Genomic DNA, 17033 nt, shown 5'->3' on the forward strand with positions numbered 1-17033 from the left:
CGGCACCCCCCGGTGGGTATTTAATCCCAAGGAAATCAACTTTTATAAAGATCATTTTTGTAAAGTTGAGAGTATCATGCTGTTTATTTCCCCCAAACTTAATTTAAATGTGAAAATTTAAGAACCGCTGAGGCGGCCTGCAAGTCAAAAACCAGGGCATAAAACTCAAAAGTTCATTAGCTCCACTACTTTAAAGGATAACCAAAGAGACTCATACCCTTGTTCTCATTTCTGTCAGAGGAAGCTCAGTAATAAAGCCATTCCACATTGACAGATGTGCCTCACTCTTTGTGAGTTACACAATGTCAGAACTCAAGGTGAAATCTTGCATTTCTATTTGAAATCTTTTTATCCTTTATTTAAAAAAAAAAAAAAACCCCACACTCAGTTTAGTCCAGTGTGTCAATCTGCTGCTGTGAATGAGGACAGGAGATGACAAGACCGACTGAGAATGCCTTGACCTGTAAGATAGGCGTTTATTCTTTTCTTTTTTCTTGTAACCATGTTCTGTACATGCTCGCCAAGAAGTTAGCAACTGACAAAAAGAAAGAAAGTAAAAATAACCAAACAAACAAACCAGAGAGCAGGATTGGGTTAGTTCATTTCCATCCAAAAACATTTTTTATTGTCCTCCAAACTGAAAGGTTTACCCTGTGATTTGGCTTCTTTGATAAGCCAAAAAACATACATTGCATTTCCTCAGGTAGCAGTGGAGGCATACAAAGATCGTTTTGACTGAGAGAAATTAATGGAAAGAGCAATACAGGATTCTCTTTTTCAAGTCACATGATGAGTAATCTTTGCATTCATGAGTAATGGAGAAGAAGATTAATTTCAGATCACTGGAAGCTTGAGAAAGTAGCATCTGATCTTCATTAAGAGAGAAAGGAGGGAGAAGATGAAAACAAACAAAAAAACACAACCACATGAAGACCATGGTTGCGTTTCTTCCATGTTAGAAAAGGCCTGAAAACGGTCACACTGCTGAGATTGTTTCATCTCTGGTTGCCTCCAAGTTGTGTATCGCTTTTATGTAGAGCATCTGTAGTGTACACAAATGGACACTGGATATGCAATTCAAAACCAAAGTGCCCACAGTTGATAGAAAGCAAGGTCACATGACCCAAAACAGGTGATGTCACACAAAGGGGAGGGAGGAGGGTGAGGCTGGACTTGAAGGTAACCAAACGCCGTCATCAGTCTGTGTGTTCGTGTGTGTGTGTCTGTGTGTGCGGTGAAGTGCCGGCGATGCGGCACTCAGCACCATTAATGTACAGTTACTCAGGTGTACGAACAAAAAGAGAAAGACCTCCCCGTCTAGTGACTGTGCAGTTAAAAATGGGCACATGGTGATTTAAGCTCATGCTTAAGTTGTGGTAAACCATCCAAGCACTTCTTTAATTTATAACTATAAATACACAGCAGCGTTTTTACCAGAGAGGCTTCTGTCTGCTCCTCTCCCTCGGTGAGTGGAGTGTGTGACAAGTTTGTCTCTTAAAACGGCTAACTACGCTTTGCTCATCTGCTAAAGGAAACACGGGTTATGTGGATTTGATTATCAACTTTCATATAGATTTTTCTATAATATATTTATATAGTTAATTTTCCTTTCTCTCACGCAGCCACCACTCTTGCTTTCACATTCTCTCGTCTCACTACTTTTATTCAATGGACACAACATAAAACATGGGGTGGAGTGGGGAGCAACAGAGCTGAAATGACACATGATCACTGACAGATGATCACTGAGAGAAAAAAAACAAAAGCCAAGAAGAACTGCAGTCTTTTTGTCATCCATTGGCAGTTGGACTGACGCCGCAATCAGCCAGTTAAAATGGTGGTTTTGAGGGGAGGGAAGGGCCATGTCATCAAAGAGGCGGCGGAGGAGGTTCTTTCTTCGTTGGTGCCGTTTTAGTTGTCGTCTTCGTCGTCTTGGTAGCTGGGGTCGTCTCCTTCAGGTTGAGGTTCTCCAGTGCCACGTCTAAGGTCATGACCTCAACACAACCCATGGCCTCGAAGTCAGCGAAATTCCGCAACGAACCGTGACAGTCATCCTCGTCCTCGGAGGAGGAGGCTGAGGCGTCCTCGTCTGGTAACAGTGTGGACAGCAGCAGCTCCGTCACAAACAGGCTCCTGTCGGCCCACTGGGCCTCGCACGCCTGCCGCTCTGCCTCAGACAGCCGTGGTTCGCTCAGCCTGCACAGAGAGAGACAGAGAAGGAGTGATGAGAATAAGAAATTTATTTGTAACATAAAAATCCTGCTACTAGTTATTCCTCACTGAAAAATCCAAGACCTTTATTAAAACGTCTACTACTGGACACAAGATTTATAAGTTTTTACATTTCCACAATGGGGCCAAACATAATGCTTGCAGATAAATGCCTTAAACTAAGGTTTAAAAGGAGTTTCTGATCACATGTTAAGCTGTGAAGCAATGTTTTTAAGAGTGGATCACACATACACACTCAGACGAGCATGCACGTGGTTGTTGCTAATTTTTCCACCCAATTTCCAAACACAGATAATAAGTAAAACACATTTAAAAAACACAAAAACCAGAGAGACTTGAAAATAAAAACATTTAAAACTGGCACACCTGCTGAGTAGAAACTGGGAGCTATGTGCAGTATGCTGTGTGTTGGGCTCGGGTGGGCCCGGGTTAGGGCTTGGGTTGGTATTATGGTTGGCGCTTGGGTTGGGGTTTGCAGCGGCTGAATTGGTATTTAGAATTGCATTGGCTCGGCCGCCACCTCTGGTGGCATTTCGGGCAGTCTCCAGCTGTTGACGTGCTGCCTGGGCCTGCTGGCGTTCCAGCTGGAGTTGCATCTGAAGCTGCTGGAGCTGGGAGGCAGACGGGCCCGAGCTGAGCTGACCTCCTGCAGACCGCCGCACCCCCGACAACTGAGACAGAAGCTCTGGAGGAACAGAAAGCAACAGTGGTCAGTGTAAAGCATTAAAGCTGATCATACTAACTACAAATGATAGCTAAAAATATTACCATCTTTTAAAGAAATTTATTATTATTATTTTTAAAATAATTTATCAAGTCGGTCAAGCGTTTTATCCCTCAAAATATGCACTGATTAGTTATACTGTCACCAGCGCACCAAATCAAAAGACAAATGTGATTTTCAGGGCTAAAACTCAACGAGCTGGATCAAGGGCTCAGCAGGTATAGTGGGTCATTAGAGAGGCGGCTGGTTCCCTGTGTGTGAGGCAGACTGAACAGGGTCCCTCATTATGGCACAGCTGGAGCTGACATGGCGAATGCCAAGCACTGAACCAGATTCAAATTGGGAACAGGATAAACAAGGAATTGCTACAGCAACAACTCTGCCCACACATTTCTTTACCATCTACACAATATTTAAGTACATGCAGACACAAGTAGCAATGGCTTATAATACCCAAGCTACAGCAGTTAGTTTACCCTTGTTTGTGAGGAGGAAAGTATACTAAAGACAACCTACTAAACATGCCACACCTGATTTAGTATTGAGCACACCTTTTCTTTCCCTGTCAGACCTTTATGATAATGCACATAGCAATAAAGATAAATTATTCCTTTAGTGTCTTACTGTAATAATTTGTTGTCTGACTTGCACCTGGCTCTGCAGCTTCTTGCTCTACAATTATGGGCCCGCACAGGAAGCCTGTAATAACAGGTGCTTTGGGATTGGGGACTAAGGGGAAAACTACACACCGGGGAGCAGCATTTGAACCTTGGTGAGGTGACATTACACCTGGTTGGTGGGTTCAGACTATTTAAAACTGCATCAAATGTACTCCACTTAAGCTCAATAAAGCCTGGATTTTCAAGGCTTTTTTAAAGTTAAAACCCATCGTTCACAGAGCTACCAGGATATTTTCCCCGTTTTACTTTTTTTTTTTTTTTTTTTTTTTTAAATAACACTGTCTGGAGCGGCATTTACATTTCAAGTCAGTGCAACATACGTCACTCACTGTTTACTGTCGTGCTGGGAGATTACCAATCATGGAAGAGGAACTAAAAATTACCCTGAAATGGCTTGGGTACTTTGTTGAACAGTTCTTACAACAATAAAAAAAAAGTTCCTGGATTCAGGAAGTGCCTGATGATTTCTTCAATGAGTGTATGTGTGACTAACCTGCTATGGGGTCCATGGCCTCTCTGCTGTAGTTGGAGCTCTGTGAGGAACTCTGACTGGTGGAAAGCCCCCCTGTGGTGCTGCTGGTGAAATGCATGTTAGACCTGCGGGCTCGCGGGCCCCCTAACCCGCGCCCGGGGTGAAACATCCTCCTCACATGCCGCACGCCACTGGACTCATCGTGATGTTTGCCGTCAAGGAACAAAACAAGATCATAATATTGCTACAACTAAAAATAAAAAATGTATAAATTAAAAATTAAAGTGCAAATTTTTTAAAAATTCATAAACTTCAAAACATGCCTGATTGTAAATAAAAGATTTCTTGCTTGTAAAATTCCATCCATTCACTTCCGCTTATCCTTTTCAGGGTTGCGGGGGGCGCTGGAGCCTATCCCAGCTGTCATAGGGCGAGAGGCAGGGTACGACCTGGACAGGTCGCCAGTCTGTCGCAGGGCTAACACACAGTGACAGACAACCATTCGCACTCACATTCACTCGTACATTTACACCTAGTGGCCTAGTGGCAATTTGGATTATCCAATTAACCTATCCCCACAAGCTGCATGTCTTTGGACGGTGGGAGGAAGCCGGAGTACCCGGAGGGAACCCATGCAAACACGGGGAGAACATGCAAACTCCACACAGAAAGACCCCGGCCTGATGGTGGAATTGAACTCAGGACCTTCTTGCTGTGCGGCAACAGTGCAAACTTGTAAAATTACTTTCAAAAAATTAACAGTTAATGAGTGAGATGTAGCTCAAAACTATCGATGCCACGCCTCTAAATGCTTCCCAGGACTTATTAACTAGCCATCTGCAATCAATACCTGCATAAAAGCTCTCATGTCAACATGAACACGGAAGACATTGAACTTTGCAGACCCGCAATCGAAAGCTATGGCTCTGTCTGTGAACCTGTCAAAGGACTTGTTCGAGCTACGTTTCATTTAACTATATTTTTGCATTTGTGGTTTTCTTCACTGCACCCATTCAAACTACGCTATAAATAGGCAGCCAGACTGCTGTTGTCAGTCCGAGTCTATTCATGAGTGTGCTGTTCATCAGATTATTTCTAACAGGCTAAGCAGACAATGACATTTTAGCCATTTCGACAAATAATTAGCTTAATTTAATGAATGTCCCTTTTTTTGGGAGGAGGTGAGAGCTTCTTTAACCTTTGCACAAGTGGTCATTTACTCATTTAAGTTACAATGTGTCTGCATTTTCATCCTCAAAGGAATGAAGGAGATAAGCATGCATTTCTGGAATCTAATTAACTAAAATGCCTTGACAGAGCCTTGGGTTTATGTGAAGTTTAATAGCAATCAAGTAACAGATTAGATAAGAGCACTCCTAAGACTACTTCCTTTTTTTGAGTAGAGAAATTTCCCAGATAACGCTTAAGTGAATGCAATACTCGGGTCTTATTTCCTGCCCTGATTTCTGAACCACTAACATGTTACTGCCTTCTGCAGTTATATCATCAACAAAAATTAATTTAAATCAGGAGATAAAACGATGCAAATCAGTGTTTCCATTGCATATTTTTTCCTCTCTCATAAAACAATTCTACTGTAATGTTTCTGTCCATCAGCACTTTGCTTTTCTTCATCTCTTTTCTGGCATCTTACAGAGCCAAGAGTAGAAAAAAAAAAACAAAAACCTGCAGCTTTTGGCTCCATGGATTAATTTATAATGAGACCTAATAAAAGTAACCAATTGAGGAAAACAGTATAGTCCAGTAACTACAAAGAGAACGTGTAAAGTCTGGTCACATGACAGCCAAGAATTTAATCATTTAATCAGGCTTGTATCAATAATGATCCAGATTGCATTGATACATCCGAGAATTAATGACAATGCCACCAGGCATCAAAATCACTGGAGAACCAATGAGAACCTGAAACACCCAAATAACAAAAAACGAAGGAAAACAAAAGCTGAACACAAGTGCCACTGATCTGTTTTAGCCACATTTCCTGGTGCAATTAATTTACCACTTAATCATGTGTCCATCTGTTTATTTTTGAGGCATGAAAATGAATCCATGTGCTTTCACTGTCTTGCATCGTCTATGCACCAGATCACTGGCAAACTGCTGAACATTTTATTTATGTTAATAAATAAAATGTTAATGTTAAAATGGCTTGTCATGCACAGTAGGCTTTAATATTGTAAGCAAATTATCAACAAATGTCAGTTCCAGTGAACAGATGCCTCCTTAGTGCAATGATCTTTAAATAGACAAGGCTACTTCAATGACATGAAACGCAGCATTTCTTTCACAAAGCATTAAACTGTACATTAAAATACAGATACTGTCACTTCATATCTGCGGAGATGGTACTTAAAGTACTTGAAAAGGATATCAAGTCTCTGGGTGCTCTGTGTTCAAGTGTTAGATGAGCAGCAAAGTCATCTGTCACATGATTTGGGTCACCACCAGGAAGCGCTGCACATATGGGGCAGATCTAAATGACAGAAAAACAGAGTGTGCACATTAGTTTTCACAACACACACTTCACCTCACACTCAACATTCACCACGAGGTATTAGATCCTCTTGAACAAACACTGAGACTGGTAATATCTTCTGTGAAAAAACTGTGCTTAAACATGAAGAAATGTAACATCAGTAAAGCGAAACCCATGTGAAAGGAAAATATCCAACAGAAATTAATTTAAAAAAGGCACAGACTGCCATCAAAACATCAGAATGCTGCAGGGCACTGGCTGTAACAATGACATTAATAAAAACATCAATATTTTAATACCTTTAATACTTAAACTCTGACTATTTAAGAAGGTTTCAACGCTAATTTTCTGCAGTAGTGACAGACCGATACCTGCTGTGCTTTGTCACACTGTCGTCTGACAGGAGCTGACACCTGAGACTTTATAATGAGAGATATCTGTGGGAGAGTTTCATGACAGAAAGAATGGCAGCTCTGTCCCCAAAGAGCCAATCATGGTGTTGCACTAAGCAGTTTTCACCAGCAGATATATTTACTCACTATGATCCCAGCCTAGAACTATCATACTAAGATTGTTATCAGTTTTCTTGGCTATATATGAATTAGCACTTCATTTGTCTTCTGTGGGATGAGCCATGGAAGACAAATGATTATGTTGGCATTGTGTACTGAATAGTGAAAGATGATGAAAGATGCCGGATAAGTGTCTGAACTTGAAAAAGTTTTTAAAGTCGTATTAAAAAGGGTTTTTTAAAATCAGAATTTAGCTGGTGATTCTAAAGATATTGGTCATTACTGAAATGAAAGTCTTAGGTTTCTCTGCATTAATTTAGACACCAGTGCCCGGTCACGACTCCCAATCGTTCACAGTGCTATCTTACTCACTTGTTAAGTTATATTTATCTTTAAAATTTATCTGTAAAAATCTGTTTATTCAATGTCATGATTTTTTCCTGCAGTATTGGGGTAACGTTTTTCTCAAGGTAATCACATTAGAAATTTCCACAGTGTGATAAATTTTTGTTTGTACATTTAAAAAGGAAGAAAATTCAAATTATCCAAGCTAAGCTGCAGTGTTGATTTAACCAGAGCAGGTAGGTAAATCCTCATATATTCAAAGAACAAGGATTTTGTGTCACTTGCAAACATAAGGAGACATTAACAGTGTTTTTACATAATGGCTGTCTGCACCTGTGGGGGAGAAATACTGTTAAATTTCATTTACTTACTACAGAATAATCACTCATTGAGATCTTCTTTAGCTACATATCTTCTTGGCCTTATATTATATCTTGGAATTATATGATTTTTAACAATGAATATAATAAGTTTTCATCTGGTGTTCCTGGACAGATTGTGCCTCCCCTGTACTTTCTCAGTCTCACTGTCAGCTCATGCGTCTTTCTCACCATTTGCACACATGGAAAACTAGTTCTCCCCTTATTAGAATGAGAAGACAAATATAAAGCCACAACTGAAAAATCATTTTAAGTCAACAGCTTGTAAAGCTCACGTGCAGTCTCAGCCGTATAAGCCAGTGGTGGTGGTGTTTTCATTGTCTGTACAAAAAGAATAAGCTATAAATAGAGCTGCAAAGTCTGCCATGACTTGCAATTTGATTCTTATTTCAGACCCAGAAACTGACTCAAGGGATTTTCAACAATAATACTGTGAACCAAGACAATAAATATGACATAAATGCATGAAAGCATGCTGACAAACCCAACAAGGTTCTGTAATGTGAGGCCCACTCAGACACTGATTCAGTTTGCTTAGTTAAGATAATATTGAAGGAAAGGCAGTTGTTAATATCTGCACAAACATCAAGTTTAAATTTCATGGAGCACCAACTTACCACTTCTGTGGAGGTCTCTGTATGCTCTGCAGCCACATGCTCCTGTAGGGACATCTCTGTGTAGCCCATTCTGCCACAGTAGGGACATGTGAAGGCTTGGGGCTGCTCCACCGAGAAGGCTTCACCACCATAGTACAAGTCTGAGAGGGAATAAACACCCACATTGCATGTAATGTCAGTTATGTAGCAACATTTAAATGCAAGAGTTTAAGTTAAAGCTACAAATATCTTATAAAATGTAAACACAATTAAAGATACTTAAACAATGAACTCTGTTAACTACAGCATTTTTACCCTTTACGTATACCAGGAAACATAAATAAACCCATGCACATGAAACCATCAGCAAGTAGGCCATCTACAGACATAGTCACAAACTACAGCAGTCCATTTAAGAAGAACGTTTAGCTCCTAATGAGATCTAATCAGCACTTCATTAGCTGTTAAAGAAAAAACAACAACAACAAACATTAGCATTAACTAATTAAATATAAGTAGCGAGTTAAATATAAGTGCAAATTTCACTTTTCCTACTGTCATAGTCAACACTCACAAATTACAAAAAAAAAAAAAAAACAGTTTATTACAGTTAATAATGATTAATATATAAACCTTTATTAATATTGATTAATCTCAACTGTTTAACACAATTAATCATAAACTTAAAGATCCCATATTTATTGAAGTTAAAAATTTAAAGATGTGTTCCTTGCCACGAGTCTTCAGGGATAATCAACCTTTTGTTGAGGCTGCTTGTGCTGAATCAAGCAATGAAGTGCAATGAAAACATGCATTTATAGATGCATGCTCATCTATATTCATTCTACAGTCCATACTACCATCTTTTTTAAAATCAACACTTGTGTTGTCCAGCAACACCAATGCTACTTCAAATTTTTCCTTAATGCGAGCATATTCTACTGAAAATAAGAAAAAAGGTACTTGTGAGCTGCTTTAGACAGTTTGGTTTGTAGGTGAACTCAAAAACTGTGACCGGAAGAAAAATCATCACTGGCATGAACTGGGCAGCAGCACGTCAAACAAATTGGCTGAAGGTGTTAATGTGAGTGTGGTTGTCTGTCTCTGTGTTAGCCCTGTGGTAGACTGGCGACCTATCCAGGATTTGCCCCTACCACAGCTGGGCTAGACTCCAGCCTAGTGGTAAATGCAAATAAGTCATCGCTTTTTCTTGATTATGTTGGTTTTTAAATTATCTTTGGAAGCCTTTTTTTTTTTTTTTTTTAAATTTGGTCTTTACAAACATCTGTGTAAAAAAAACAAAACCAAAACCAAAAAAAAACACCATCTTGATTTGACTCTAGACCTGGTGTGAAAGTTTCAGCTCTGAAAAAAAGAAAAAAAACTGAGCACAACGCTAAGACTACACCAGAAAATTTAAATGTCCACATACCCTGAATAGTTCTATAGAGGTGCTCGGAAAAGTTGCTGATACGGGTCATTTCACAGAGACCAATTTATAGCATACCTTTTCTTTCAAATCGCATTTTTTTAAAATAAGAGAAAGAAATCCCCTATTATTAGCTACATGTATGACAACTCATGGCAGCCATCTCATTTCCCCAAATAATCAAAAGAATTCTAATCATCAATTATTTTTAGACATAGCTCAGCTGGTGGAAAACCAGCAGGCTCACTGAAAATGCTTGCAAAAAGTCAATAAAATATCACTGCCAAAAAAAATGAAAACCTCTTTTTAAGCTTGCACCTTCTGTTGTGTTTTCAGCAACAGTTGCTGTTTGTATTTGTTTTTTCACCAGACTGAAAAAGAGCATCTTCAATGTGTGAAAAGCTCCACGCTAACATATTTCACAACACCAAGACAAGAAGTAATAATAGAAGCAGTCGTCCAAAAGTAAGACAAATGGCCCATTTAATCAAAAAACAATTACACTACATTTGGATTGTACCACGCTTAATTACCCAGAATGCTTAATTAAAGAATTAAGAATATTAAAAGATTTGGAGAAGTTTAATCCTTACTGCTGCCAATACAAAATATTCCAGTTATGCAGTGATAAATCAAACCCAGAAGGCCAACAACAGACTCCCGAAAACTCCTCAGGCTGAGTCAAATCTATCACTGTTAAGCCATTTGGGAGCAGCCTTCCCATCTGAAAACAAAAGCCGGTGCCAGGAAAAGATAACATACAACATTGCAAAAGTGCAATCTTATAAAATCTAGTGAAGGGAGGTTTAAAAAGACTGCCAGTATAACTGCTTTGCCCCAACTGGCAGTCATGACAATCCCAAGACAATTCGGTTCTTCAGCATTCGTCACCACTGCACCAAGTTTGAAAACAGCTCAGAATTCCCCATCTTTTGCCCCCCCCCCCCCCTCCCCATCCCCATCTTCCTCATACACCTGGACTATCACTCAACACACCATATGAGCATACACATCATCCCTCTTTAACAGCAGATAAATTCATATTTGATAGCTTGACAGTTTACAGTCCCTCAGTTAACTCGACAGTGAAATACAACAGGCAATTACCCTTTATGAGAACTGGCTTACAGACACAGTGTCTGTAGTTTGAGGCTCAGTATTTTAACTGATGGAGAAATGTTCATAAAGTCAACTACACTCTATTCTCGTTCCTGGTTTTTAGCTGACTGTTGACATGGATGATGCGCATATCGTCTTTACTTACCAAAGTCAACACGGGTTAATATACACTGCATGGGATGCTCTGTCGTGTGTCTGGTTGTAGTTGCACCGCTCTCGTAGCACGATGCGCAAAGATCATAGTCGTAGCAAATTAAACATTTGTAACGTCGTCCTCTGAAGTTGCCCTTTAAACATGCATCACAGCTCACACCTGAGTGAAGAAAGGAGAACAGAAAAGTTAGAAAATGTGACAGTTAATCAATTTTTAATTAATTTTCAAAATCAAGTAATTGATAACTTCACATTGTAAGGATTAGACGATTTATTACTGGATATAATTTATCACAGTTTCTCTGTTGCCATTAGGTTTATTGGATTACAAATAATTTTTTCCCCTTGTATGTTCACTTCAGTTAATAAACTGCAGTGAGAAAAATTCAAAACATACCTACATTGGAAATGTACAGAAATATTACCACTACATGTTTGCAAGCATGTAGTTACCAAAGATAAGATGAAGTCTGGTTGGAAGATTTTAAATGGATATTCACTTGATTTTTCACTCCTGAGCTGGAATATCCCAGATCGCTACCAAATTCACCCCAGAACATTATAATTAAAACGAACACAATCAAGATAATTCAATGTTCATTAAGATAAGCACTGTTTAGTCTGAACTGGGGCTTTGAGAGAAGTCAACTCTTGTGGTAACTTACTGGATTGCATTACTTTCTTGTGCATTTGTTTTGTTGTACTTGGCTAAGCGTTTTGTTCAATATTTGCTTGTGTCACGGTGGGCATAGGTGACTTGGAGTAGATTTCTGGCTATGTTCCTTACAAGTGTTTATTTATTGCACAATTTATAAATAACATGTTACTGTGTTACACTTAGTCCAAGTTCCATCAACGTTTAAGTATAAACTACATTCACAACATTGAGCTCCTCCATTTATTAATAATCACTGCCTTCATTTCAGTACCTACATACATGTAATGCGCCATGTGAGATGGACTGTGTTCAAGTCCAGGCACTTTTTGATTGACTACGACAGTCGTACAGACACCGTGTACGTATGGCATGACACTGGGTTGTGTAAACCCCCCCCTAATATCTCCATTCATAACCATGAAGCTGTAAAAGCGTATACAAACGAGTGTGACAGCGCTAACCCCTCCATGATATAACTCAGGAACAAACACCTTGACTGACAGCAAAGTTAAAAACAACAACAACACAGGCATGGCATGTAAAGGCCGCCCAGGCCTAACCTTCGCAGCTGGCTAACAATTTAACAACTTAACTCTTAGCTCACAGGCAAGTCATCAATGGTAGACTTTACCCAAGTCAACTTTTTGCCGGTCTGTGATCAGAAACGTCTACTAACAAAATTACAAGACATCTACTCAACACTAATAATTAACAAGGTTGGCCACAAGGACGATGTTACTTTGCTAAATGTTAGCTTGCGAAACTTGATTCAGCAGGCCAGCAATGACCAGGAAGGAGGCTGAAACTAGCTAACGTTAACGACATACAAGTTTCAAACCCATAACGCCATCTGGGACGCGCTCCTCGCTTCTATTTCCTATTCTCGACACTCCCCTCGCTCCCCGGCTCGTTAACGTTAACCTACCTACATTACCCATCTCCCAGGCTAGCTAGCACACTTAGCTAAAGATAACGAGCTCCTTCCGCTTGTATGTCAGCGTTGTTTTGGTCAGCTAAAACAGAGTAGTGCATATGTTCTGAAGGGAGAAGACCAACTCCAAGAGTCCGTTATGATTAGACACAAATTCTCCCGGCAGCCATAATGTGCCCCCACGAAATTTCACTGCAACCTCGCTGCTAACACTAGCCTCCGTTAGCTAGGATGAGCTGCAAACTAAGGAATTCTCGGCTAGCTAACATTAGCTAGCGGTGAGCTGTCATCGCTTTTAATCGCAAATCCCGTCTCTGCTCCCACCTCCGTGCTAAAGCGCCTTCTTACCTTCATGACGGGACATCCTAGCGCAGCCCCTTGCTTGGGCTCCCTCGCCTTGCAATGCAAAATAATATGAGTGAAGAGAAGAGAAGCCGGGGCTGGCTGGCTCTCCCTGGCCTCTTCCCTCATGAAGGATCCGGTCTGGCTCGCTGCCCCCTCCCTCTCCCTCCGCCTCCTGCTGTGTCACTGTCCGGTGCATTGCCACTCCGTGCACACGGTGGCGCTGTTGTTCCATTTTTTTTTTTTGACCGCAAACGCTGCTTTGGGTCGCTTGTGGGTGAACTATAGTGACCTTAGTTCCCACGTTTTTAATTTACTGTGAATTTCATCATTGAAAATTCTCAGAAGTGTTTTTAAATCATTAAACAGGATGTGTAACTGGAGTTGAAACAGTTGACGATACTAGGATTTTCATTGTGTGACCAGGAAGGACGGGATTAAAATGAAGGAAAACTCTGGTTGAACAGGTTCATGAATGTAGTTAAGGAGAACACTGAGCGGGTTGGTGTGACAGATGATTGGATGATAGGGATAGTTTGAGATGGATGCAGATGAGGTGTGGTGACCTCTAAATTATTGCCCATCCCAGTTCTATGCACTTTATTTATTTTTTAGCATCATCAAATAGCCACAGAATTAGAATAACTGACAGATTAAGTGAATTTTCATCATTGCCTTACAATGAAATATTATGCTGGGTCGGGATATCGGGTGGGATTATCTGCTCCCACCAAACCAGATACAAATCTCAAAGGATCCAGTTCCAACGCCCCCAGATCATACATCCCTGTCCTGGTGCCAAAGCTTGTTTGGTGGGTGCCCATACAATATTAGTCAGGAGGCTTGATTTGATCATGTCAGCTACTGTCAGATGGTCCCTTATTCACAAATGGTCACCACAGCGGGTTGCTCAGCATGATGATGTGGCAGACTTTTATACACCAGATGCTGTTCCTGATGCAACTCTAAAGGGAATAGACACAACTCCCCAGAGTAGACACAAACCAAGGATGACCACACATAACGTCAAAAGGTATTTCATCTTAGAATTTTTTCATTTAGTCATTTATTTTTATTCAACACACCAAGAATGAGACATCTAAAAGCTTTGTGTGTGAGTTCTGCTGAGAAGCTGCTGCTGCCAGGATGTCATCTCAGACACTGCAAGCTTTGTTCTAACTTCATGGCTCAAAATTGAAGTTTTTGACAGTAATTTAAGGAAGGAGAGTGACGGCTGCACTAGATGAAGATGTTTAAATTATACTGGAGAACTGCTGATTATTTTTGTATTTCACAGTGCCTCATTGTTGCTTCTTGCCAGGCAGACCTTGTAGAGCGAAATCAAGACAGGTCAGCAAAGTGCAGAATCAAACTGGCTCACACATTTGGCAGCTTGCTGAGGTATGTGGATGGAAAGAATAACTGTAATTACGCATGCAAAGCTATTTTAAATTTGACGCAAATGTCCAACATCAGCTTGATTCTGGGAAGTTCACAAGCTTTTCTTTCTTTTTTTTTGTTTTTTTTTAATTTTTAACAAGAAGCAGAAAAAAAGAAGTTTATCTGGTAAAACATTTGTTGACCTCTAAACTACAATCTTTCTAATTTCATTATTTCCACAGCATACAGAGAAAGGTTTAGTTTTAGACCTCAAAAACCTTGTGAAACTTAAAAAAAGTATAATACCCCATGAAGTGGTATCTCATATTTACTTATTTGCCAGAGGTGAAAAAACACAGGGCAATGCTCTACCACTGGAAAGTTTCCAAACACGCACAGACGTCACACAGGTAGTCGTCTGACCCACGCCTTTTTTCCCCATAGATATCACACAGCACAGTGTGATATCTATATTAGCACAGTATATAAACCTGGAAAGTAAATAAATACTTTGCAGATCTGCATATCTATGTCTCCAGTCTTACCAAACAACTTAACAACATAATTGCAGCCAGAATCATCATCTGCACCTGAAGTCCACCAATCATATTATATCCATTCTCATCCACCGTTGCTGGCTCCCCATTCCCGAACGCATCCAATACAAGATTCTGCTCCTAAACTCCAGACCATTTTGGCCTATACTTTTTAACTTTGTCATCAAAGCGCTCAACTTAAGCTAGCCCTCTGATATAATCATTTCTGATCCTCTTCATTCTGGTTACTTTCAGGTAAAATCTTAGTGTCTTCAGCTTCGCCACCTCCAGGTCTACCTCCTTGCTTTTCGACTCACAAAGACAGTGAATTTTTTGTTATAAGATAACCTCGAATGTTTTGAAAGGCACCAGGAATAACATTTATCATAATCAGTATGATTACATTTCACTCAGGATTACCCTGAGTCTATCTAGTAATGTGAAACAGTCATATATATAATAACCTTATTACTGAAAGTGTGACTAATCTGCATCAGTTATATTTCATAACATTTGCTTCATGTTGCACCCAAGAAGTTAGTCTTGGCCTTAGCATGTTGGAACAACACCTGAATTTCCCTGTCTGCAATTTTGGCATTATTTCCTCAAAGCTCTTCCAGTCTTTCAAAATTGTGAATACACAACATGCCCTCTGATGGAGTAGTGGCCAAGACCCTCAGGAGATCAAGCAATGTAGTATTGAGTCAGTCAGGTGAATTGTATCATCTTATCAGTTGAACTCTAGTGCCCTGCTGAAATCAAAACATGCACTTTCCGATACATCTTTATATAAATGGGTGTTAAAAATACAAAAAGTTACTTTGGATTTCCCTTTGTCACACAGTCTCACGCTCCATTCAAGAATACATTTTAGTGTGACTTCTGATTTTTTTAAATTGTAAAAAAAAAAAATAAATAAAATTAAATAAAATTAAAAAAGGACATAATTTCTTGGTCAATGAGTGCAGTTATTGCACTCCACTGTGGAGGATATGGGTTATTTGCATTTCCATCACTGCTTGTTTCAGTGCATTGATACTCATTGATGTAACGCAGTACTCTGTGTACCCTCATCTGATTGCAGGACGTGATACATTACACACGCAGTGACATCCTAGATAAACACACAGATAGACAGATCGATAAAAACATTAAAGTCTGAGTAGTTATAGTGCCTTAAGGTAGTGAAAAAAGCAAAATAAAGCATATGAAATTGCACTAAAACTATTTGCAGAGATGCGTAAAAACTGTTTATATGTCAGGTATCAGGCGCTGTTGGGGTAGCAGACGACACTTCCAGCTGGTGATGTATGCATACAAAAACAGTGGTGTCACTTTAACACGGACCTTTGCGCGAGTGCACTCATTCTTCGTCTCATCAACTGAAACTGGTTTGCGAGCTAAGCTGATGATTTGGCAGCATGCCAGGCAGGGGGAGAGAGACCCCTTCCTTCTCCATACAACCAGCAGCCTTTCAAATATTCCTATAAGAGCTCCCACTGGATATTCTTTGTATGACTGCAATTTCTTTTATGTTGGTGTTGTAAAAACGCCTTCTCCTTACAGTGCGTCTTTCAGCGTTCAACAGTTTTTGTTTTTTGTTTATTTGTTTGTTTCTTTTTTGAGAAGTAGCGCTTCCTGGAACATTTCTATTTGAGGTGCTCTTTGGATGAGCAAAAAATAAAAAATAATAAAAAGAAAGAAAGAAAAGCGTATTTTCGCATTCTCTTTGAGTGTCTTGGACTTTTCTTGAATTTTTGTCTGCATATTCCTTTCGCGTCTTTTGTCATATATTGTCTATTTTTACCCTCATCTGTCCGGTAAGAAAACAAAGACACGAATTGTATGATCTTCAGACTAATACAAAGCTATTAATTGCGCCTATAACACCCTTTAAGGGCTAACGTGAGATAGGCTACTACGATTCATTCAACCTTGCCACGCCCTCAACGTAAACAAATGGGGGCTTGACCAATGAGATCCACGATAGATCAGCCGATGATCAGATGACCGAAAGGAGAAACTATTTAAAACTGTAATGACACGC

At 39.8% G+C, this 17033-nt stretch overlaps 1 protein-coding gene across 1 annotated transcript; it reads right to left on the reverse strand.

Moving 5' to 3' along the window:
* Positions 1-443: 443 nt before the first annotated feature.
* On the reverse strand, positions 444-13290 carry LOC116311042 (E3 ubiquitin-protein ligase KCMF1-like). The gene is made up of 7 exons (XM_031728045.2): positions 13077-13290; positions 11132-11299; positions 8460-8599; positions 6501-6602; positions 4130-4310; positions 2599-2917; positions 444-2196 (listed from the first exon to the last, which is right to left on the reverse strand). The coding sequence occupies exons 1-7, from the start codon at positions 13267-13269 to the stop codon at positions 1869-1871; spliced, it is 1431 nt and encodes a 476-aa protein (XP_031583905.2). The 5' UTR covers positions 13270-13290; the 3' UTR covers positions 444-1868.
* Between the last annotated feature and the right edge of the window lie 3743 nt (positions 13291-17033).

Source organism: Oreochromis aureus, linkage group 12 (genome assembly GCF_013358895.1).
Source record: "Oreochromis aureus strain Israel breed Guangdong linkage group 12, ZZ_aureus, whole genome shotgun sequence".
Lineage (NCBI taxonomy): Eukaryota > Metazoa > Chordata > Actinopteri > Cichliformes > Cichlidae > Oreochromis > Oreochromis aureus.